The 25,418-nt window shown below is 34.0% G+C and overlaps 2 protein-coding genes and 1 pseudogene across 2 annotated transcripts; 1 reads left to right on the top strand and 2 right to left on the bottom strand.

Moving 5' to 3' along the window:
* Positions 1-325: 325 nt before the first annotated feature.
* On the bottom strand, positions 326-6,925 carry LOC102584894 (uncharacterized). The gene is made up of 2 exons (XM_006342194.2): positions 6,509-6,925; positions 326-1,055 (listed from the first exon to the last, which is right to left on the bottom strand). The coding sequence occupies exons 1-2, from the start codon at positions 6,798-6,800 to the stop codon at positions 520-522; spliced, it is 828 nt and encodes a 275-aa protein (XP_006342256.1). The 5' UTR covers positions 6,801-6,925; the 3' UTR covers positions 326-519.
* Positions 6,926-10,340: 3,415 nt separating this feature from the next.
* Positions 10,341-18,404, bottom strand: LOC102584572 (DNA repair protein RAD16-like). Its single transcript, XM_006342193.2, has 16 exons — positions 18,226-18,404; positions 17,710-17,802; positions 16,317-17,446; positions 16,016-16,138; positions 15,854-15,927; positions 15,559-15,619; positions 15,311-15,457; positions 15,141-15,226; positions 14,799-14,868; positions 13,299-13,424; positions 12,578-12,805; positions 11,875-11,979; positions 11,630-11,782; positions 11,297-11,385; positions 11,147-11,227; positions 10,341-10,642 (listed from the first exon to the last, which is right to left on the bottom strand). Exons 1-16 carry the CDS (start codon positions 18,263-18,265, stop codon positions 10,570-10,572), a joined length of 2,679 nt encoding a protein of 892 aa, XP_006342255.1. The 5' UTR covers positions 18,266-18,404; the 3' UTR covers positions 10,341-10,569.
* LOC107059689 (60S ribosomal protein L23-like) lies at positions 13,485-14,789 on the top strand (annotated as a pseudogene).
* Positions 18,405-25,418: the final 7,014 nt, after the last annotated feature.

The raw sequence follows: 25,418 nt of genomic DNA, 5'->3' as shown, positions 1-25,418 counted from the left end.
GACCATCCCCCCCCCCCACCCTATAGTGTTTTGCTAGATTACGTATAAATGTTCTTGGAGAAGTAATTTTGTATTTACTTACCCAACACTATAAAATAAATAAGAAATCTTATTGTTTTCCAAGAAAACATTTTCCTTCATGCCAAACACAGCCTAAACAAAGTTCAGAGGCACATCCAATAAGCCCTGTTATTTTTGGATTTTCAGTGGCATTTACCAATAGATGTGATGCTTGTTTCTTTAAGCTGGTCAAGCTCAGCTTACATGAATATGGCAACAAGCTAAATGAAGGATGACACAGGCAAATAATAGATGACTCCACAAGAAAGAAGCAAAGGTAAATTCATTAATTTTATTCACCTTTGAAGTAACCAATAAATGGAAGAAGAAGAGGAGGAGGAAATTAAAGCTCAAGTCTATGCACATCCAACTTTCAGTCATCAGTTCTCTTTGATAATTTACATTAGTTATACTTACAAGAAAAAAGCATCTTCCAGTGGAAGCAAGTGTTAGTTGTCCTCAACACTGATAAATTGGTCTTCGGTGTCTGGGCGAGGATGATGAAGGAGTGGCAGAGAAAGGGTACTCACCATATTTTGTTGCTGTTTCCGATACATTCTCAAAATCTACACATTTTCCATTATTTTCAACTGTTGGGAACCCAAGCTTGGTTTTCAAATTAGACCATTCATTTGACTCGTCAATTTTCTGGACCTCGTGGCTTATTGACTGCAACTGGTTCCGAAGTGTCTGATTGTAATCAAACAAACGATCATATTTGAGACGGAATTCTTCAAAGTTGTTCTTTAATTCTAACACGATAGCTCCTTCAGCTCGAGCCTTATTAGCTTTCATCTGATAATCCATTTTCAGTTTCTTCATTTTAGCTGTCAAATCTGCAACCTTCCCCTGTAAAACTCTACAATGACCCTCCATATGCAATTTCCTTTCCTGAAGTATTTTTCTTTCAGCCTTGATAATCTTCCTAATAGAGATGTTCTCCATTATTACAGGGTGCAATTTGTCCAACACCATCCATGCAAATAGTGAAAATCCTGCAAATCACAGGTTTAGCATTAAAACCAAAGGGATTTGCAGAACATGTTCGAGTATATTCATCTGCACAACCTATATAAATGTCACTCCTATTGGCAATTGACAAACAACAGCTTCAGTTTTAGGTATTCCCTCCGTTTCAATTTGTTTGTTTGGTTTTGACTAGGCACAAAGTCTTGTAGTCTTAAATAAAGATATGTAGAATGTACCAAAATGTCCTTTAATCTTGTAGACTTAAACATGACATGTGGAAAGTTGAAATTAAAGAGTTGCCGAAAAGGGAAAGAGGCATTCTCTTTTACAAGGACTAAATAGAAAAGTAAGACAAACAAATTGAAAGAAACTAGAGTAGTACTTTTTGGAGTGAGTCAATGTTATTAGACTGAACAATGAAAATCACATTCATTACTGGTGGATATGTGGGAAGCCACGTATAAGGTTCAAAGTTAGTTTAGTAACTCATACCCGTACAAAAGAATTCAATATGCTTTCATAAAATAACCTTTCCTGGACTTATAAAGATATCTGGGGGTCAGGTGAATAAACAAGAACCATATAAATGGCATCTGTTATGGTTAGCAGCGGAGGCCGAAAGCAAAAGAGTTACAATCAGCAGTTAAAGTAGTCGCAATATATGCTCCCAATCCCACAAGACATTGGAGAAATGTTCAAAGAAAAGGAGAAACAATCTATTTGAGGAAGAGGAAATAGCCACCAAAGAGATGACAAAGAAAAACATTAGTTCCAAATGCTCAAAGGTAATTGACATGATTGTTACTTGCAAATAATAAACTCGGTGGCATTTCACCAGTAGAATGACAGGCTTCCAAAAATTGTGAGGTCCTGGGTGCCTTGTTATTTATTGAAGAGCTGGTCACCCGGCACGTGTATCTTATCTCAAGTATGACAAACTTTATATTAAAAAATAATAAGATTTTAATCACCTATTTAGTTTGAAAATTATCTTTGAGATGATAAAATTGAAATTAAAGAAGCAAATGTCACATGTATATGGTGGCTACAATCTACATATACATATAGTCCACATGTTCACTTTTAATTTTCTCGATATTAGAATCTTCTCATTTGGTAAATATGCATCTCCAATCTTGGACTACTTATTCAAGGATGGGTAAAAATATACAGGAAGATTAGTCACATTATTATGATACTAGATAGTTAACAATTATATTTGTTGGAATATGGTAATACAATAGATCAGCAGAAGTTTGAAATCTGTGTTTTGAAATGGCGGCAGAATGTACAAGGGATTACCCTGCATTTTATGCAGCTTCATCTTAGACTGAATTACATACAATTATATAGTTTGGCAGAAGACTTCATTTCCTTTTTCTTAATAGGTGGTTTATTCGCAACAAATAACTAGCAAGTCTTAACATGGGGCTCTCCGTTTCAAGAACCTAAAAGGCCATCTGGAGATCTGCTAGCATGCTGGAACTTCAAGGGATGAGTTGTTAATCAGGATTGACGGTAGAAAAGCTTACCTGGATGTATATGGTGGACTATTTGGAAGGAAAGGAACTCAAGATTCTTTGAAGGAATTTTTGTAGTAGAGCGAAGATTTACTCTAGGGGTTTTTGCTTTTCTGTAAGCTATCAAGATAGCTCTCAGCACAAACTTTGTGCTTAATTTTATATAATAATGTTACCTTTCCCAAACAATGTTATATGCATCCTTTCTGCTCTACTCAGGTAATATTAGAGAATTCACATAGAGACTATTTTTAAGCTAGCTGTCACCGAACCTAATGTAACTCTCAATCTATCCAGGTTTGGGACTAACTTTGCTATGGTGAGGCTTAGATGGACAAAGTTGACAATTAGTATTGAACCATAATGTATTAATGCTGTTTCTTATCAAACGTAAATCCAAATTCTTCTTTGAAGCATTTTGTATCTGGTTATCCTGAATTAACTCGGTAGGGGTAAGATCGGCGTACACTCTACCCTCCCCAACCCCACTTTGTGAGATTACACTGGGTATGTTGTTGTATACCCTGAATTTTTGGAAAACAATTCATCATCATGGCATTGCCTTCTCAAAGTAAAGTTCTAGGTATTGTTTTGTCTAAGCTGCTTCACTGTGGATTTTGTATCAACATTCAACAGCAAATCTGAACAAAGCAGGAAAATCTTCTTTCAGAAAGCTGCTACTCCATTTGTCTAGCCAGAAGAGTGTGTTTTCCCTGTTGCCTACTTTAATAGATCACTGAACTCTTGCCATAACTTGCTAATATGATTCCATGGACCAACACCAAGTGATGTTCTATCGACCTTGTTATGCCAGTTTATGTTCCCTCCATGCTTAATTCTCACCACCATCTTGAGAAAGCCTCGTCCTTTCTCCTTGGGCACTCTGGCCCATTTCACCAAATGAAACTTGTATTGTGTGCTATTCCCTAAAAACCTTCTTCTGATTTTGTCTTATTGCTTGAGAACCTTACCTGGGATTGGAAACAAGTTCGTGAAATACATTGGAGTGCTATCCAACACACTATTCATCAAAGTAAACCTCTCTCCCAATGAAAGGTATTGTGACTGTCACGTGACCAACCTTTTTTACAAACTTCTCTATTACTCATTGCCATACTTGATTGCTTTTATATTTAGCTCCTAAAGGTAGTGGGAAGAGTGCCTATGTTGCATCAAAGTATCTCTGCCAACTCTTGTGTGATGTCCACTGTATTAACTGGATGATTGACTGATTTTCAAGTTAATGAGCAGGCCCGAGACAATTTCAAACACAATAAGCAACATCTACAGATGTCTCAGTTGGCCCGTCTGAGCTTCACAAAAAATCAGTTTAACATCAGCACATAGAAGATGAGAAAATTGAAATTTCTTCTCCCATTCTGGACCCTACTGTGAACCCCTTAATCCATTGGTTCTAGACTACTTTTCCTGTCATGCTACGAAAAGCTTTCATTACCAAAATGAAAAGGAAATAAGACATAGGGTCACCTTATCTCAACCCTCTTTGAGGTGGAAAGAATACCACAGGTTCAACATAAATGGAATACCATGCTATTGTGATACAAAACTTAATCCATTTAAGCCATTTTTCTCCAAAACCCATTTGCTGCAAGATGTTGAACAGAAATTGCCAACTAACATGGTCATATGTCTTCTCCAAATCAAGTTTACATAGAAGAATCCCTTGCTCCCGTTTATTCATTCTCCAGTTCAATAGCTCATTTGCAATAAGAGAAGCATCTATAATTTGCCCTACACTTGAGAGAAACCAAATTTTTTAATTACCTTTTTCGACCTTTCTGCCAGCAGCTTAGATATAATTTTATACACACTTCCTATCAGATTAATGGGCCTAAAATCTCTTATATCTTCAGCACCCTTCTTCTTGGGAACTACGGCAATAAAGGAGGGATTGCAAGCTCTAGCAAAGCTGCAGGTCTGCTGGAAGTATTTTAGGGATTTGACGACACCTACTTTAAGTATCTGCCAAGCTTTTTGATGGAAGGCCATTGTAAAGTTATCACGGCCTGGAGCTTTATCAAGTACAAACAGTTTTATTGCCTCCTTTCTTTAAAGTCCCTCTCCAACCACCTTTGTTCCTCCTCAGTTATGGTCCCATGCCCATAGATATCCATTGAAGGTCTCCAAAATTCTGCTTCAGTAATTAAAATTTTCTGATAGAAACTCGGAATTCCTCTTTTAGTCCCTTCTGCCTCTTCTACCACCTCATCTTTTGCCACCAATCAGCTTATGGTATTGCATCTTCTGTGTGAATTTGCTACCTTCGGAAAGGATTTGGTGTTCCTATCCCATTGTTTTAACCAAAGACATCTAGACTTTTGGCATCATGAAGTCTATTTTGCTTTGCCAATCTTTTCCAACTCCATCTCTATGTCCCTCCTTCTGCGATTTTCTTCTTCGCTAAGGTGCGTGTATTGAGCATTCTGATTCACGGTCTCCAGTTCCGCCAACATCTCTTCTTTTCTCTTACCTAACCTTCCAAACTCCTCCTTGTTCCATTTTTTAACATCTCCTATTAATCTTTTGACCTTCTAAGTACCTGATCAGGACTGCCAGTAACATCATACTTCTCCCACCACTCCTTTAATTTCTCTATGAAACCCTCAACCTGAAACCACGTGTTCTCGAGTTCAAAGTAAGAATTGGTTTCACCTATTCTTCACATTCTAGCATCACTGGATTGTTTTGGCATAATAGATTGTTTGATTTCTTTAAAGGCCTCGTCACATTCAGCTGATATCAAGAACCTATCGATCCTTGATGCTTGTGACCATGTTTCTACATTTATATTCATTTTCAGGCCAATATTATACAATAAAAATGAAAAGGACAACAAGTTTCCTATATATGCTACTTGCACAAAAACATCTGACAGGCTAAACGAATCATTGAAAGAATAGAACTTAAAGTAAACATACTAACATGACTAAATCATTTTTCCAACTGATTGGTACTCCTTATTTATATAAATCTTTTTCTTCCATTGTGTCTCATATTTTGCTAAATTTGCATGAATTCCAAGAAATTGTAGGGCTTTTGAGACAACTTCATTTCAGGTGGTTTTAACATCTCCACGCAACATGTTTTCACATCAACACACCGGTACATCTAAAGGTCAGCCCAAGACATGTTCAACCCATCTCATACGACCTTCTCTTATTTTCTCCTCAATGTGTGCTACTTCCCCCTTTGGGATAATTTGGTCATTTTTTTGTCTCACCAAACTCGTATTTCTGTGAAATTCATTTTGTGGATGTGTTGGACTTTTTAGTAGCCCAACATTCACGCTCATATCACATTGTTGGTCTTATAATTGTTCTATAAAACTTACCTTTCCTTCCTTCTATCAGAAATAACCCAATAACACTTTTCTATTTCGACCATCCTTTTAACTATTCCATGCAAGCTACTCCTACCAGAATTTAAAACCAAGGTTCCTCAAGCCCTAGCCATGAACTCAACTTATTCATTGTGGGTCAATCAATCAAATATGTCCCTTTTCGGTTTCGACCCAAATTAGGTCCTGAGTAAATCTGAATTCACACCGTGAAGTCCCACATTGAGGGACAAAGCACTCCCTAACAAAGGCGACTCCATACCCAATGGGACTAGAATCCGACATCTCTGATTAAGGATGAACGAGTAATATCTCAATCCCAAACAAGTTGGAGTTGGCTACATGAATTCTCTATACTAGTTCCTCTCTATTATTTCATTCTAATACTAAAAAAAACAGTACTTTAGAAGAAGAAGAAATATCTAGGGGTTCTGTAAAATTAGAGCAGTTATCTAAAATTACACTATTCAGTTACAGGTACTCCACATATAGATTCCAAAAGTTGTAAATCAAGATTCACTACGAAGCAGTACATTCAACAAAGATTCTATTTTCAGTTTATAGAAAGAAAGGGAAAAAAAAACAAGAAATGGAGCATTACCCATAAGAGAAGATTGTAGAATTAGTAAATTGAGAGCAACCCCATCACTCCAATCGATGGGTCCGTGAAAAATCCTCCAGCTACATAAAATGGAAATACTGGTGTATACCCAATACACGAAAATGGCGAACATCAATATCCGTATCCATACGATCAAACTGTTGTTTCCGCGAGACAAAGCTAGAAGAATTGGTTCTTGAAATTGGGTCTGGAAGCAAATCCCAAAGTATACAAGTATTTCGCCCAAAACAAGGGAGATAAGTACGAATAGTATAAGGTATGTGGCCCACATCGTTTGTTCAACTAAGCTAAGCTCCCATGGCGTTTATTCATGCTGTATGCTCAAATCAAATTGACAATTTGTCATCTAAAGATGCCCTTTTTTTTGTTCTTTCACCTATTGCAAGGTGTTTGTTTAAAAAATGGTTTACCACATAATAGAGACATCTGAAGTTTGATAAAAAAAATTTATTTAAATTTTTTTACTAAGTCTAGACACAAGTGATGTACTAGCACAGATCCAATATCTGTTATTTTTTAGGAAAAATTATATATAATAGCAAACTATTAATTCAAATTAGATGCTATAAATATACTTTGATTTAATTGTACCCTATAGCAAACTATTGTTATTTTCATCACTCTGCCTGGTGGAATCTCGCTCGCCACTCTCGTTTGGTGGCAATCTTGCTCGCCTCTCTCGCTTTATACAAACACAAATGTATAAAATGCATTTGTGTTTGTATAAAGCGAGAGGAAATTGTATACATACATATATTTTTGTTCCCCTCTCCCAGATTTCACTCGCCACTCTCCCAAATCTCGCTCGTCACCCTCGCCTCTCTCGCTTATACAAACAGAAACAAAATGTATAAATTGAGCTTCTATTAGTATAAAGCGAGAGAAAATTGTATATACACATGCAAATACATATATTTTTGTCATATACACTTATAATTATACAATACAAATATTTCTCTGCTCAGTTTTTTTTTGTCTTTCTCTCTTTCTCGTTTTATACATACACAGATTATACAATTGATCTTTTGTATACAACTGCTTTCTTTTGTATATGTATAGCGAATTATACATATATATGTTTGCTATAGAGCGCAATTATGCAAACTTTGCTATAATATACAAATATGAATTTTGTGTTTGCTCTATGTGAAAGTTGCTCTATTTTTTATCTCAATTTATGTGATATAAATAGAATCAGGAAAGTCAATTAAATTTTAATAAGATTTTTAGATATTTTAAATTGTTAATTATTGTCATTTATAGTACCGTAATTTTTAAATAATATATGTTACTCTCCTTGTTCAAATTTATGCGATACTGATAAATTTTCTGGGAACAAATTGTTTTTATCTCTTTTAATTTTTAATTTTTTAATTATGAATTTATGGTCTATATTGCTTTTACATCATTTTAAAACAATATACGTTACTCATCTATCCATATTTATGTGACACTGATTCGAGGGTCAATCAAACTTTTTATATGTCTTTTAAATATTTTAAGTTGTTAATTGTTGTGATTTATAGTATTTCTTACGTAATTTTCAAATAATATATATTATTCAATTTGTCCAAATGTATGTAGCACATATAGAATTTCAAGAGTCAATCAAATGTTGTTAATTATTGAGATTTACAATACCTTTTACGTAATTTTCAAATTGAATAATACATGTTACTTCTTTTGTCTCATTTTATGTGACATCGATAGATTAATTTCAAGAATCAATCGAATATTTTATACGTTTTTTTAAAAAAAAATTGTCAATTATCATAATGTATAGTATTTTTTATGTAATTTTTAAATATCTAAAAATTAAAAAATAAGACAAACAAATTAAAACGGAAGAAAAATAAGAAAATTACAAAAATGTTCAAAAGGTGCTCAAGCAGGCATGTTGACCTACTGCCCGCTTGAGTACCTAAACTAGGGTTGCGTATCGGTCGGTTCGGTTCGATTTTGAAGTATATCGGTTTGACTTATTGGTTATCGGTTTGTAGAGATGCTAAACCGTTATAAAACCATTATGATATTGGCTTATCGGCTATTGATTGTTATCGGTTTAACCGTTAAGATTTGACACAAAAATAAATTAATGAAAAATACTTAGAAACAAGGTGACAAATCGAATAAATCATGTACATGAGTTCACAAGTTGCATCTTGCTCAAATGCAAACACTTTAACATTGTAGAATAACCAAGATTTTGAGATGGCCAGAAATAAAAGTAGGAAATTAAACTCTAAGTCAACGACTTTATATACAAAATGGTATAAATATAATTATTTAATTTACTATCGGGTTATCACTTATCAGTTAACCCATTAAGAAAAAACCTCAAACCGTTAAGAACCGATAACCCGATAATAAAAAAAAACAATTATCTGAACCACTAAGCTAATAACCCATTACTAATAAACCAATAACACTTTTTCGGTTCGAATTATCAATTTCGATTCGATTTTGAACCTCCCTAACCTAAACTCCCTCTTATAAATAAGTAGAATAAATAAGTAGAATATGTTTTAATTGAAAATTTAATGTGTTAAAAAACTGTCATATTATATAGTACTCCTATTTTGATAATCAAAGAAAGAATAAGAAGAGTGTAATATACCCTATATTGATGTGGCAAAATAATGAATGGACTGATTATATGTCGCATTTTGAGTTAAACAAGATGAGAAAAAAATATTTTAAAATTAGAGAAAATTACGCGTATAAATAAACATATACTAGTTAATTAGTTAACATACCTATAATTTGTCTTAATTACAATTCGCGACCTACTTTTAGCTATAATTATGCAGCGCGGTTTTTTAGTTTTGTATAATTCGCAAGTTAGTATAATTCGAAATTTATATAATATAATTTGTATAACTTTTGTGTAATGTTATTTTGTATAATATAATTTGTATAACTGTTTGCACTTCATATGTTTGTAATTGTATAAATTCGTTAGTTCGAGTTTATACAAAAATAACTGAATTATACAAATGTACCCGTGAATTATACAAACCTGCGAATTATAAAAACCCACAAATTATACAAACGAGACAGTTGAAACTGTAGCTACAACCCGTAAATATACAAACTATAGCTATGGAGCATAATTAAGTTTATTATAATGGCTACGTGCGAAAATTCCCCTTAAAATTATAGTTTAGTTATACTTTTTACACTCCCAATAGTTTAGATATAAAATTTAAAAGAAAAAAAATAGTATATTGTGTTTTTTATATTTGACTAAAAAATAATGTGTTAGTTAAAAAAACTTGTGGACAAAATTTTTGAGTCAGACGCGCCTAAGTGTGTGTATACACACATTTGGTTCAGTCAGCATTGACATGTGTTCCTCAAATCCCCAATAATTAAGAACGATTTAGCAAGAAAATAACTTTTAAAAATTTCATCATTTCATATCATATATCCCAGGAGCCGATAAGCAGGGCGGAAGAGATTGAAAACAACAAATTGGGCTATACGGGATAGGTTGAAGTCTTCGCGAATTTATGCAGTTCACTCACTCCACCACGGCACCGCTTGCCATCCCAGAGCTTGGACAACGACATATATGCATTCTATGTTTACTCGACAAAAAAAAATAAAAAATGGAAGTAATATAAGATTGTAAGAGTATGTGAGGTTGTTTTGCCTAAACGTAAATAGTTCAAATATATATATAAGCTCCACGTATAATGAGAATAGTATGTTATACATGGAGATGTAAAACAAAAGATCAAAACAAGACAATTGAGGTGAAAAAATGATAATGGAGTCCTATGTAATAACAAGTTGTATATGATAGTTATAAGACTTAACAATATTATATTTATTTATTTATATATAAAGTAAATGTTGGAACAATAATTGAAAATTTCAACATATGATGATAAAGTTAAGGTTAGTAAAACCAACAGAAGAGGATTGACTTTTCTACTTTGCAAAAACAACAACACTAGGGATAAGATTCAAGCAAGAAACTAAACAAAGATCAAATGATCTTTCTTGCTGAACCAAGTTACAGAACATAATATAATTTAGGTTACAAACAAGAACTTCAAATCTGCCTCTGTTAGTTTCCCCAACGCCTCAGAAGAGCCACCGACCGTCCTGCACAAAACATCAATATTGGACAATCAGCACTTCAGAGAAAGAAGGGAGGAGTGATCAGAGTAAAAGAGGAAAATCGGAAGCCAAGTGTAAAAACGGTATAGGCCAATACTCTGTCCAAATGAGATTTGAAGGGAGAAGCATTTATCGTTGCGACTTCTATGAATGAGAAAGAGTTCTCTCTCCATGTTCCGATTTTTAAGAAAAAAGGGAAAGAAGATAAAAGAGTGTATGACCCTTTTCTAATCCTTAGCTCAACTGTCTTAATGATTATTTGTCAGTTTCTAACAACAATAACTAAGTCTCTGACCATAACACTCCATTTAAAACTCATCTCAGCCCAATATTATATGTTCTTGAGAGCACAAAAAAATCTTGATTCTCTTAATTTATCTTGAAATCATTTCTGAAGAAAACGGATCAAAATTACTCAACAGTTTCAAGTCATCAATTATTCTCTTTGAATACCCATGCAACTAGAACAATGAAGTTGCAGAAACTTACCCTTCAAAAACTAGCTCCTTCTTCTCTTGCAACTTTAAGATCCTCTCCTCGATTGTATTCTCAATCACAAATCTCACAATCCTAGAAATGAGAAAACAACAATAAGCTCCCTTCATTGGTATAGCTGGTTAAAGAAATACAAACACAGACCTGATTGGTTTATACTGCCCTATTCGATGGATTCTATCTTGGGCTTGCCGCTCCACAGCAGGATTCCACCAAGGATCCATCAAGAAAACCTAGTAAAGTGCAAGAGGAGAGCGACACATCAAGGAAAGTAATCTAGGTCATTCAACGAAAAATTACACGTCCCAAAAAGCATTTGTTCTTTAGGTGCACAGCGAAGGAAGTTAAAATATCCCAAACAAAATAAATATTTGAAACCTGAAGAGAAGAAGGAATCCAACAATGGATTCAAACCACTTGGTATTTGACAAGAAATGAAGAATATGCATTGACAGAGAAAGGAAAGAAAAACTTTACTTGTGATGCCACTGTAAGATTGAGGGCAACACCTCCAGCTTTCAAGCTCATAAGGAATATCCTGCAATCTGGATCCTCGGTGAATCTTCTAATTGCAGAATCTCTGGCAGTCATAGACATGGATCCATCTAATTGAACACAACTGACGCCCGACTGCCAAATGCACACAAGATATGTTTTTTGTTATGACTACTGATGGCAACAAGAGGGGTAGGTGTGGAAGGGGATAAGATATCATATCTTACCTTCTGTAGAGAATAGTGTATCAGATCCAAAAATGATGTGAATTGACTGAAGACTATTGCTTTCGCAGAACCATCTCTTTCAATCATGAACCTTATTTCTTCTCTCTAGAACCAATAACACAAGCAGCAATGAGAACGAAGCATAGTGGTTCTTTTTACCATAACAGAGATACCATAAATATTCACAAGAAAAGCATTAGACGAGTTTAAGCCATAATGTCAAATGATATAAATAAGATTGAGACCACAATGAGAACTTATTATTCCTCAATTAGTTTCCAGTAAAAATGGGGGTGGTATTTGATGCAACATTTCCAATGGTAAGCAAACTCAATTAGTTTCTACTCAAAGTGGGGGTGGTATTTGATGCAACATTTCCAATGGTAAGCAAAACTTCAATTAGACCTCATGTATCCCCCATTTTGCTCACAACCAAACTTGACAAGAAATTTATCAATTTTCCTAGGTGCATATCAAGCAAATTCACCAAGATACAACATCTAGAAAGACTGAAACCATTATCCTGAACTTCTGCATGTGTAACATCTTGATCCTATGCCTGGTAAGTTAGATGGTATGGGAGCCTTAGGAAATGATGCATTATTGCGGCCTCTTGCACTCTTTGTGAGAGGAAAATAATAAAATAAAGCAACATATAAAGACGGGATAAGATATATTTATTGATTGAAAAGTAATTGGATACCAAAGCCTCTATTTTTGTGCTTGTCTGGAAATCATCAAGATGAATTCTGTTCAGTATACTTGAGGACCTAAACCCTTTGATCGTGGCTTTAGATTTCTGATCCCCCTTATCATTTGCCGTGAAATCCACTGTAAGTGGTTTAGAACATGAAGGGCATGAAACTTGTCCCACACTTGCAGAAAAATCTATTAGACATGACTTGCAAAAGACATGTGTGCAAGAAGTAACCTGCCATCATCAAGAGAGGTACACATTTTATAAGAGAGTCGGTTCAAACTTCAAACGACAGAATTATGTAAAAGAATTCATAGCATCTTTTCTTAGATTGTCAAGAAATGAGGAACATGAATTTAAATCATGAAGTCCACAGTTTTATGGAAGTCCTTTTAGGTGTTTAAAGGCATTCCTAAAAGCATTTCTAGTTAAATATTAAGGTCTTCCATATGGTGCTGGAGAAGAATTTTCAGAAGCTCAGGCACTTAAAGAAGGCTTAAGAAGCTATTCTGAATAGCTTTTGACAAGACATCTTAGATGTAAACGCCGAGAAATATGGCCACATTAAGATTTGAAATATCCATCATATAATACATGAAATATTAATGTAGTACAAGTAGGAACTCCGTCAAATTCAACTTTAATGAATTATCAAGTTTCTTGGTGAGCATTTGCTCCTTTCTTTTTTATTTCTTTTCTCAGGGAAGGGGGAAAGGATGCAACTCACAACTGGATCTTCTACTGGATCATGACATAAACCACATGGCTGTTCAACAGAGCCAGCATCATTTGTGCTTTCTCTTCTAGCCAAAGCAGTACTTGAGTATACCACAAGGTAAGGATGATCAACTGCCTGTGGTCAGATCAAAAATAAAATAAAGAAAAATAAAATCCATCAAATATAAGCAATTTTTTCTAAGTTATCACTTTTGAGATAAAATTATGCATAGATCATAGAAAGTCAAATTGTGTGCTTAAGTACAAGAAATTTGAACTATTTATTTCTTTAAGGACCTAAAATTATTAAGGAAGTTCAGATTCAGAAGATGCAAACGGAGAAGGCAAGGTTTGTATACAAGGTCATATACTGGAGAATAACATCCCAAATACGGAAAATCGTAGCCACGGCACGCTAAAAACAGTGAAATAATCAGAGTAACCACTTGCAATCACAAAGGAGACTAATGAAGTCAAAGTTCGCTCTTGCTCTTGTGTGGCACTTCTTTATTCAAGGAATTAAAGATAAGAAATATAAAATAGGCACTTTAATATGCAGAGTTTCAGGAAAAAAAAACATAACTTTAGATATATGCATTTTTTAACATATTCAAGCTATTTCTTAAGGACCATTCAGCTACACTGGATAATTCGGGATTGTATCCCAAAAAGTTAAATTATTAGCAAGGGGATTGTAGGCCAAATTGGAATCCTTGTCTAACATTTCGCCACACTGGATCACACATCAGGTTGGGTTTCTATAATCCAAACCAACACCGTCCACAATGTCAAATGAGGACAAGGAGTTCAGGATGACACTGGGTTTGCCAGTAGTGGTGATGGTGAACTGCGCTAATAACACTGGTGCAAAGACTCTGTACATTATTTTTAACTTCAGCTTATGTTAGAGACATGGTTATGCCCACTGTCAACAAGGGTAAGCCAGAGCTTACAAAGAAGGTTATGCCTGCTGTTATTGTTCGCAAGCCATGGCATAGAAAGGGCGTTGTTAACATGTACCTTGAAGATAATGTTGTGGTGATTATGAGTCCAAAGGGTGAAATGGAAGGGTCTGCAATCACTTCCCCAATTGGGAAAGAGTGCTGATCTTTGACCTAGGATCGCTAGTGTGCTGCCAATGCTACTGTTTAGAAGTACATTTTCCAAGTAATTTGTAATTCATGTTTTGATGGTTTATCTAAGTTTTTGGACATCAAAGGGTTTTGTCTTGGTAAGAATTATTTGCTCCGAGTTTTGCAGTACTAAAAGATTTTCACCCATTAACAACATCAAATATTTCATTTCCATGGTCTCGTTCTTTTACCACAATTTATGTAGAAATATTGATATATTTCTTTATAAAGAAAAGAAAATACATCAGATCCATTTTTGAAGGTTAACAATGAACCTATAGCAGCAACACAGACTGTCATTCACAACTAAAACCAAATACAAGCAGGTACCATTACATTATTCAGAACAGTTCAAATTGAAAGCACGATCCCAATACCTGTCGCAGGCGTGTGAGTAGATCAAAAATGTGAGCATAGTTATTCATCAAAGTACCAGCTTGAATGTATCTGCAACAAAATACATCAGAAAGAAACAGTATAGTGATAAGAAGAAGGTGAAATAGCTAGTATTGAGCACTTTCGACGAAAACGGTGTAAGATATTTCCACGAAGAAGCCAAGGAGTGTCAATATATATATATACCATGAGCTGTCCCATTAAAACAAATTGAATAAGAACTTTACCATGAGTAGCAGATCGAGAGCAACAAAAAAACAAAGATGACTTTCAAACAAGAAAGTGTCTAGTTGCATAAGCAGTGACTAAAATAGATGACATACGTATTAAATTGTGCCTGGCTTTCATTGTACAGTGATGTGTAGTAGTCTTCTTCTTTAACATCCAAAGAATCTTTCCGCAAAGTAACCTGAACACAAAAGTAACTAACAGACTGAGTGGAGAGAAAATGATTATCAACTCGAGCACTGCGTTAATGTGAACCAAAACTTACAATCCTTGGAGGAAGTGCAAGATCAGCAGCCCTTCCCTTTTTAGTACGTCTCAGCAATATGCTTTTCAAAATTTTGTGTTTCAACAAAACCATCGCATCTCTTCCAGTCCCATGATTCCCTTGAGATTGTATGGGTGAGGCAATATACTAGAGACAGAAAACATATCAAACATCTTGATGTCAGCAACATTTTTTTTGTCTGAAATAACAGGAAGCACCAAAATAAGTAAATCAATTTGATAACTTACTCTATTCCACCAGCAAAAGTGCCGAATAGGTTTGTGGGGGCAATGTGGGCACTCGGATGAGCTAAAATAAATACAAGCATAAGAGGGAACAAGCGAGATTTCAAAATGGTGAAAATTAAAAGAGATTCAAGTAAGAAAGATTTCAACCGTCATTGAAACATTCATGATTCAAAGACAAATTCTCTGGTAAAAATTAACAAATATAACAGAGTAAAAATAAAACAAATCTTGAGAAATATGTTACTCTCTCCAACCAAGTTAAATGCAAAGATCAGAAAGAAACTTTTAAGTCTACCTATAGTCCAGAACTCTGCAATCACAATCTTTGCAGAAGTAGTACGAGTAAGGAACAATTTGCAGGAAACGGACCTGTCCAAAAGTGAGGATGTATTAATTTCAGAGAATGAAGATGCCAATTATGTTAGCCACAAAAGAACATTAATCCCAAGAAACTTACAAGTGAGTACAGCTCTCCTACACGGTTCTGGAGGGGAGTACCACTTAAGGCCCACTTATAAGAAGATTCTAGCGCAAGAATAGCTCTTGTAGTGTTGGAGCGTCTATCTTTTACGTAATGGGCCTATGCCAAAAGTGCAATCAGTTAAAGAACTGCAGATGAAGGGTTAGTTCACACACACACACACACACACATATATATGAGAGAGAAAGAAAGCTGCAGATGAAGAGTGCACATAAAAGTTTCATGAAATGAGAAATTGAGTATTCAATGTGCTTTAGGACAAAGACAAACTTTTTACCTCATCCAAAATGATACGATTCCATTTCACAGAGTGCAAAATTGACTTCCTCATGGACATATCTTGACCGGCACAGGCTGAATCATCAACAGAACCAGCATCAGTCTCGCTTTTGCGCTTTATTCCCTTCCCACGGCCTCTTTTACCCGTATCAATCTCTGAATCACCTTCAATAGGATTCTTTTTCAGCTTTGACGGTTTTCCTCCAGTCTTGCTCTGCTGCTTTGATTGTTTAGCCGTTTTAACAGCATCTGGTCCACAAAAGTACTTCTGGTGAACAGAAAGCTTTTGTTCATAAAAAGACTTTCCACACCACTGACATTTTTCTTTTGGTGGCATCACATTTTTCCGGTACTCAGCCTCCACTGTGGAATATGTAGTGATGACAAAATCATATTCTGCAAATTTGTCAATATTCTTCACCCTGTTGGCGCCATGATAAACCAAAATTTTGTTGCTTCCTTTAGTGGTGAAGCGGTCAATCTCACTAACCCACTGAATCACAGCAACAACGGGACATATGACTAGGGTTCCTTTCACTGCAGGGAGCTCCTGGGAAGTACAAGGGGCAGGTGAGAGCAAACTGGAACCAGAAATTACTTGCCCTAGTTCGCGTTTAGCAAGCACAAGAGCTATGGCTTGAACAGTCTTCCCCATCCCCATCTCATCAGCAAGAATACCACCTCTAGCAGTAGATTCTTCTTGCTTCAATGCCCAAGCCAACCACTCTTTCTGGTACCTCAGCAAGGGCATGATCAAATCAGATGGTGGCTGAGCAGTTTCAGTTACCAACTCATCCTGACTATTGAAGTCAGGATCATTTGGATAGTTTACAGCCATCCAACTATCGTTTTCTTCTTCCCAGATTTCCCACAGCAAAGTGGGTCTCTTCTTTTGATTCTTTTCACGGATCTTCTTCCTATCCTCTATCCTCTCTATCAATTGAAGGTAGCCAGCATCTACTTCACCACCCCTTCCTACTTCATTCATTACCCAATCTACATGTTCCTCTTCTTCTCCCTGATCTTCTTTTGTTTCAATCCTCTTTTTGCCCCCATTTCTCTTTGTTCTAATGGAACATAGCACTTCCTCAATTAAATTATCTACTTCATCTGCTTCATCAGCTACATCTGTATATATGATTAAACCAATTAGTACAATCACATAATTAACCTCTTGCATTCACTATTCAACACACATCCATAATTTGTCTGCATGAGTTTTTGCCTAAGGTTAGCCAACAGGCATCATGAATCAGTGAAAAGAAAGTCCCAGCACACTATTAAAATTTCACTGTAGTTGCAATAGTAAAAAAAGATCAAATTGAGGGCATAGTAACTATATCTCATATGCAAATAATATTTGCATGAATAATAAAAGTTATATGGATTACCTTCATCATTGTTTCCAATATAATCAGAATCCGAGGATATAGAAAGAAGGTCATCCTCATCAGAGCTGTCCTGATATTGGCGGCTTTGTTTTCCTAATTTCACAATTCACATCAAGTCCAACCACATCATTTACCTTTATATACAACACATACTTGATATAGATATGTATAACATATACCATCTCAGAGAAATGCTTTATCGCACACACAAAAAAAAATTGAAATTAAAATTTTTAAACAAATTAGGCCTGAATCAAAACAGAAGTTCTTTTAGAAAAAATGACGGAGAAGAAAATCGTTAAGACTCCGACATCGAAAATGGAATGGGCAATTGATCTATAAAAAAATGTAAATTCCTCAGTACAAAACACACCCTAAAAAAATCTCATTTCACTTTTGCAATCAGTAAAATTCAATCAAAATACGCAAAAATTCACATCAAAAGAACAAAAAAAAGTATGATCGCACATGTATGGAGCAGCAGAAAACATAAAAGGAAGGATTTTTCGATCGAACCTTTGGCGGAAGACGATGAAGGGCGAGAACGGAGCCTCATTGATTAGGGTTTTGCAGAGAAAAAGGGGAGAAAACACTCAACAGTAGTGTGAACAGTGCGTCTCTTCCCCTGAAGAGAGAGAGAGAGAGAGAGAGAGAGTGACAGAAAGAAGAGAGAGAAGCGAGAATGTTGTTGTGTGTTGAGTAAGACATTTCTGCGGCGGGAAAGGTATTTATAAAGGGTTGACCATTTAACCATTTTAGGATTTTAGCCATCTATAAACTTGACCAACTTTTTAATCTAAATTTGACCAATTTTTAAATCTTAATTTTTGGACTTAAGCTATTTATAAATTTGATTAAGTTTTAAATGTAAATTTATGGATTTCAGTAATTTAAATTTGACCAACTTTAAAATCAAAATTTTAGAATTTTAGCAATTACTAATAAATTTGACTAACTTTTAAATGTAAATATTTGGATTTTAGCAATTCATAAATTTGACTAACTTTTAAATTTAAATTTTCGGATTTTAGCAATTTCTGAATTTGACCAATTTTTAAATAAATTTTTTTCAGATTTTAGCAATTAAATTTGACCAATTTTTAAATCTAAATTTTTGGAGTTCATCAATTTAAATTTGACCAACTTTAAATTTTAGCAATCTAAATTTGACCAAATAATATTTTTATATACCTTTTAAATATTTTAAATTGTTGATTATTGTGATTTATAGTAGTTTTTACATAATTTTCAAGTAATATATGTTACTGTCATCATTCCAATTTATATGACACCCAAAATTTCTATCTTGTGAAATATGATTCTATTGTGTTTTGTTTTTTTGTTAAAATTTAAATCTAGTTAAGCTCATTTCTAACTTTTCTATTGCATCTAAAAGTTTCGGTGTTGTTTTTTGCGAACTGTGCCATAAAATCGTGAAAAGTTCTAAATGCAATAAGTGTTTCCTTACGCCTAACTGGTTCCAAAGGTATTGTATCATTTTCAACTTCATCATCAATGTTGTTTTTTCCGATGGTATCCACAATTTCTTTTAAGTTGTGGACCTCTAAACATGTAATATTGTCTAGATGCGATAAGTGATTTTCGAACTGCTCCATAAATTTATTTTTATGGGAATTCAATAAATATGATACATAAATTAGTAAGATGCAATGATTTCAATATAATCAAAATTAATCTTCATTAAATATGAAGATACACTTTAAATTAATAAATTTGAGATGAGGTAAAAAATAAATTATAATAATTAACAACTTAAAATATTTAAAAGACATATAAAGTTTGGTTGACTATCAAATTTTGTTTTTGGTGCCTCATAAATTGGGACAAAGAAAGTGACATTTACTAAAACCTCACTAAATTAATATAGGTGGGACCATTAAACATTATTATTTTGTAGAGGTATTATTTAATATTAATTTATCGATTAAATAATACCTCTACAAAATAATAATATTTCATGGTCTCACCTATATTAATTTAGTGAAGTTTTAGTGTGTCACTTTCTTTGTCCCAATTTATGGGGCACCAATAACAAAATTTGATAGTCAACCGAACTTCATATATCTTTTAAATATTTTAAGTTGTTAATTATTATAATTTATAGTATTTTTTATATCATCTCAAATATATAATAAAAAGAAATATCAGACAAATAAATTAAAACAAAGAACATCTATTAATTAGTACCCTCGACTAGAGAAAACGCCACAAATGAGCCTTGAATTATTGAAATAGGTCTAAAATAGTCTCTTGACTTACACTTACCGAATTTAGATGGTGTTTGGATTGACTTAAAAGTTGATCAAATCTACTTTTAAGTTGGTTTTTTACTTCTGGAAGTGTTTGGCAAATATAAAAATAACTTATAAAATAAGTCAAAAAATGACTTAAAATAAGTTAGTTGGCAGTGTTAAAAATAACTTAAAATAAGTTAAAATGACTTAAAATAAGTTAAATATCAAAAATAGGTCTCCCCTACTTTACTTTTTTTGACTTAAAAGTCATTTAGGTTTGACTTTTTTATTTTTGACTTAAAAGTTACTTTTCTTAAGCAAATTCAAACGGACTTTTAGTCCTTTAACTATCCAAAATCTTATCAGGTTTGGTTCCTTAACTATACATTTGTCGATTTTAATCCTTAAAGTATTCAAAAACTTATCAGGGTAGGTGGATCACCTACTAAGACTCTTTAGACCAAATTATTGGGTCAAGTACTCTACCACCTACTTGCATTAGTTATGGCCCAAATTGAGTAGACTAGAGGGATAATTGGCAGCAAGGCCCAACGAGTGTTGAACTCCTCAAAGGCCCAAGTTAAAAGGCCAAGTAGGTGGGTCACTTACTTGACAATATACGGCCCAAAATTGATCAAGAAAGTCGGCCAATGCACCTCCCTTTTAAAGGGATAAAGATCAGATCTTTTGCTTCATTTTTTAACTTGCAAAATTTCAAATTCATTAAGTTTCTCTCTTGGTCTTTCTTGGCTTAACACAGCAGCCCTAAAACACCTTAGGGTTCTTGAATATTGTCCCCCTTTTCAAGTAAAAGTTTGAAGGCTACTGTCCATTTTTGCCTCTCTTAATACAGGTTTGGGGGTGGAGAATTTTGTATATATTTGTCAAGAACTCATGGATGGTGATGAATTATTGAGTTCAATATTCCCCTATTATGTTGAAGGTTTTTTGGGGATTGATAGTGATTGTCTTATGTATATTGTTGTTGGGAAAACTTGAGTATCTTGGCAAAGGATGTATAAAGTTGTATTAATGTATAGAAGAAGGGTGTGGTGATTCACCATTTATGTAAGGGTTGTATGGGACTACTGTCCGTCAAGTGTTTAGCTACTGTTTTACGAGGCCCTTAATGTGATTAGCTTCTAACATTAGTTTAATCATGAATTATATTGTAGATTAACACCCCAAAAAGGGGTTGAATCGTGATAGTTGTATTGGTAAAAAAGTAAGGTATGTAAGGTTATTCGATTCCATATTCATTGGAATGAAATCTGATATTTGCGATTAATGTCAACGAGGTGAATTTCCTAAGCTCTATTCCTAGTAAAGGAAACATCGTGGCAGTGTACGATCTCCAATATAGCTAATAATATTTTTTCCCTCTCCTTAGTGCATCGAACTACTTCATTATATGTTTATTACTCCACTATTGTGTAATTATCCTCATATGGGCTAGTATAGGAGTGGTGTTTGCAACAAGTCTGGTGAATTCTCCTCTTAGTTAATTGAAGTCAATTATGTCATTTAAGCTCATAAGAAATCCATTGATGTTACGTAGCTCCTTATGTCATTGTTACTGCCTTGAAGTTATTATTCTCATATCTTCTACTACTGGTCCGTAGTTCCAAATCTCAAAAATGGCTATGACCACCAAAATAACAATCTCAAAGATTAAAGAAACTAAGTGAAGCAATCTGTATATTTATGGGTGGCAGCCCACGGGCAAATGCCTAGCATGGGTTGATCCTAATTGGTATAGAAGGGTGTCAGCTCTGGGCGAAAGCCTAGCATAGGCTGATCCCAATTTGTGTAATTATGAGGACATCATTCCAGGGGTTAAAATGTCTAGCATAGGTCATCCTTTTCTACCACTGATCAGTTGGTCATTTGTATCATATGCCTTATAAAGATTATAACGCACATAAAAGTAAAGAAAAGAATGTAGCATACACGATTCCACAAGTATAAGCAAATGTACTTTCTAATCCTTATCTATTTGTAGTTGGTTTCACTTGAGCTCTCATTTTACATATGGTTGTATTATGCCTTACATATTTAGTATAGTCTTTCATACTGACGTCCCTTATTTGGGATGCTGCATTTCATGTTGCAAGTACAAGTACTCAACTAGTAGATTTCCCCAATAAAAGCACATGACACTCAACGGTTGTTGGTGAGCTCCAGGTTGATTTGGGGCTTTGCCGAGTCTTTACTATGCGTATTTGATAGTTTTACAGTCATGAATTCTAGTAGAGGCTTTGTAGACATTGTAAAGCTATTATTTGTATTCATAGTTTTACTTGTCACATGTATCAGTTCAGCTAGTCGACATGTGTTGTATATGTAGCTTCTCATTAGTAAATCTATATTCATAGTAGTTCACTTTCTCATCATAGATCACTTGTAAAACATGTGTTCATATGGTACTTGTCCGCTTCAACTAGGGTTGGGGTGTGGCAGTTTTATTTTAATTCTAAAAAAAAAAGTAAGTTAGATTTTGAATTGATAAGAGTGGGTCTATAAGTTTTTAATGAAGGGACCTACTGTTTTGAATTTAAAATAAAAATTTAAGAGAAAAAAAAGGAGTAAAAAAATAATTAAAAAACGTAGAAAAAAAGTAGCCCATTTGGAATCAAACTCGGGACATAAGACATCAAATGTGGCGCCTCTGCCACCTGAGCTAGGAGCATTCTGGTGATATAAGGGGTGTCCTTTTTAATTATTTTACCTTTTTTTAGTTTTTTTTAGATAGGTATATTCCGTATTTTTTTTGATGAAGTCGTGTCCCGTGACACACCTTACCTAAGCATAAATCCACCCCTGGTGGTAAGCGTATACTTAAGGAACCAAACATGATAAACTTTTTGGATAATTAAAGGACTAAATTCGATAAGTGTATAGTTAAAGGACTATTTTGGACCTACTTCAATAGTTGAGAAAATGGCCAAATGACCCCCAGCCTACTAGCGGATTTCCAACTACACACTTGTGCTTCACGGGGTCCTATTATCACCCCCTCCCCCTCCAAACTATTTTAAAGTGAAATTATTTCCTCCCTGAAATGTCATTACCAGGCATGTGTATTGTGGTGAAATACACGCACTTGAACATGTATTTTACCATTTAATAATTAAAAAAACAAATAAAGTTCTCCTCCTTCCTCTTCCTTTCTTCCCCAATCATTTCTTCAACCCTAACTATAATAAACACCAATTTTTTACCTTAATAAATTTCTATATCTCTAACAATTTATAAAAACGAAAATTCAAGTCACTTTTTCACCTACTCTGATTCTCTAGAGCCTAGAAAATAGCGGTCCTAATCAAATCTTTCATTCAACCAGTTCAACTAATTTTCTAGATTTTTTTACATTTCGTTCGATTTTATTCCTTAGACAATTTTAGATACACATTAAATGGGTCATAAACATTCGAGATTAGATTTAGCCCCTGAAGATTCCGTCGACAACTCAAAATCATCACGGATGAGAAGACCAATTTGAGACTAATTTGTGACACCAATTTGAGAAACCTCTCTCTCTCTTTCCCATTCTTTATTCTTTCTCCCTCTAAAACTTTCATGATTAATTTATGATTTGAGTTTTTGATTTTGATTCTTCATGGGGTTTAGAAGAACATGTAGGATCGTTCTTTAAAAATGTAGAAGAAATTATTTTGTTTTAATTTCTTATAGTAAGTTTGAATATATTTTTTAAAATATACAATTACTTCACTTTGATTGTTTTACTATTGAGTCCATGACTTTTAAAAAAATTAATTAATGGGTATGTTTTTTTTAAAAAAAAATAATAATTTGTTAGATATGTTCTAAATAAGTCTATTGAAAAATTATTTATTCATAAAATGCATTAGTTGTTGATAATTTTTATACCAAACATCCATTGAAAAAGCTTCCACAATGATAATGGTGAAAAATGTATAGTTGTATAGATAAGTAAGAAGAAAGAAAGAGAAAGAAGAAAGAAAGAGAAAGACAAAAGAAAATCAGAGAAAAAGATGGAAATTAAAAAAAATAGGCAACCCACTCTCTTAAAGAGAGTGAAATACACTATTTATGTCAACTCATCACTTAAAGGGTTATCCAACTCAGGACTTAAGGGGTTATTTATTTTATTTTAAAGTAGTTCAAGGGGGTTAATAGGTCTCCCGCGAAGTATAAGTGTGTATTTGGAAATCCGGTAATAAACTGGGGAGTCATTTGACCATTTTCTCCCAATAGTTCAAGGAGCATTTACGGCACTTTCTACCCTCAACTAGAAGCAAAACACATTGACCAAGAGGTGTCTCCACTATTATATAGTAGTAATTTAAATATATAATAGACTAAATAAAATAAAACAAATAAATTAAAATATCAAAAATACGAAAATTCCATAAATACGGGTAGAAGTAGGCACGACAAAAAAAAATGCATTTTGAGCTCTTCTCTATATTAGTAATTATCCCGTGTGACAGACATAAAATTATTATAAAAAATATATCTATTAATTGTGACAAAAACATGATTAAATTGATATACTTGTTATTCGTCTTGTATTTCCAAGATACTTAGAACAAAACTTTGAAGAACTTGGTAAGACACAATAAAGTTTAAGAACATTTTCACAACTAGAAAATTAAAACTAGTAGAGAAACTAGAATCAGAAATAGATTAGAAAAAATATACGAAATATTTTTCTTAAAGAAGAATTGTTGTCAATCTGTGTTTAAAAGAATCTTACTAATTCCAACAAAACTTTGCAGAAAACACGAAGTTACCAAAAGTTTAATGAACCAGTGAAGAACAGACGAATATAAATTAATTCACAAATCTAAAATCTGTAACACATACCAGAATCTGGAAAAACAGAAAGAAGATCAAGCCCACTGAATGCACAGTGTCCCCTTAAGGAAATTATTCCCCTCTAGTATCCGAGGTTTGATTTGGAGTATGTCCTCCCAGGATAGAATGATCTCAATCACCAGTGTATTGATACCCAAAACACTGGTGTCAACGAGCCACTCAACGGCAGTAAAGTACACTTAGAATACTAGATTTAGTAATAGAAGAAGTCCAGAAAAAATTCTATTTTTAAAATAAAAGGAAATTCCTCAATTTATAGAAAACAAAGGGTAGTCTGAAAAGGTTCTTATTGTGCCTTACCGGAAAGGTCACAAACCTTTGGAAAAGTCACAATCTTTCGGAAAGGTCACCACCTTTCATAAAAGTCACAACTTTTCATAAAAGTAGCAACTTTTGATAAAAGTCACAACTCTTCATAATAGTCGCAACTTTTCATCAAAGTCACAACTCTTCATAAAAGTCGCAACTCTTCATTATGAAAAGTTACGACTTTTATGAAAAAGTTGTGACTTTTATGAAAAGTTGCGACTTTTATGAAAAGTTGTGACTTTTATGAAAGATGGTGACCTTTTCGAAAGATTGTGACTTTTC

Source organism: Solanum tuberosum, unplaced genomic scaffold (genome assembly GCF_000226075.1).
Source record: "Solanum tuberosum cultivar DM 1-3 516 R44 unplaced genomic scaffold, SolTub_3.0 scf00033, whole genome shotgun sequence".
In the NCBI taxonomy this organism is placed as follows: domain Eukaryota; kingdom Viridiplantae; phylum Streptophyta; class Magnoliopsida; order Solanales; family Solanaceae; genus Solanum; species Solanum tuberosum.
The sequence above is the reverse complement of the archived record's forward strand: the minus strand, read 5'-3'. Positions and strand labels throughout refer to the sequence as shown.

Excerpts from the sequence above, each read along its gene's own strand:
- LOC102584894 (XM_006342194.2), bottom strand. The coding sequence starts at position 6,800 with ATGTGGGCCACATACCTTATACTATTCGTACTTATCTCCCTTGTTTTG. Across the intron at positions 1,056-6,508 it reads TCTACAATCTTCTCTTATGG|GATTTTCACTATTTGCATGG; the intron begins GTAATGCTCCAT and ends TGTGATTTGCAG.
- LOC102584572 (XM_006342193.2), bottom strand. The coding sequence starts at position 18,265 with ATGAGGCTCCGTTCTCGCCCTTCATCGTCTTCCGCCAAAG. Across the intron at positions 17,803-18,225 it reads TTCATCGTCTTCCGCCAAAG|GAAAACAAAGCCGCCAATAT; the intron begins GTTCGATCGAAA and ends TTGTGAAATTAG. Across the intron at positions 14,869-15,140 it reads AGCCAGGCACAATTTAATAC|ATACATTCAAGCTGGTACTT; the intron begins GTATGTCATCTA and ends ATTTTGTTGCAG.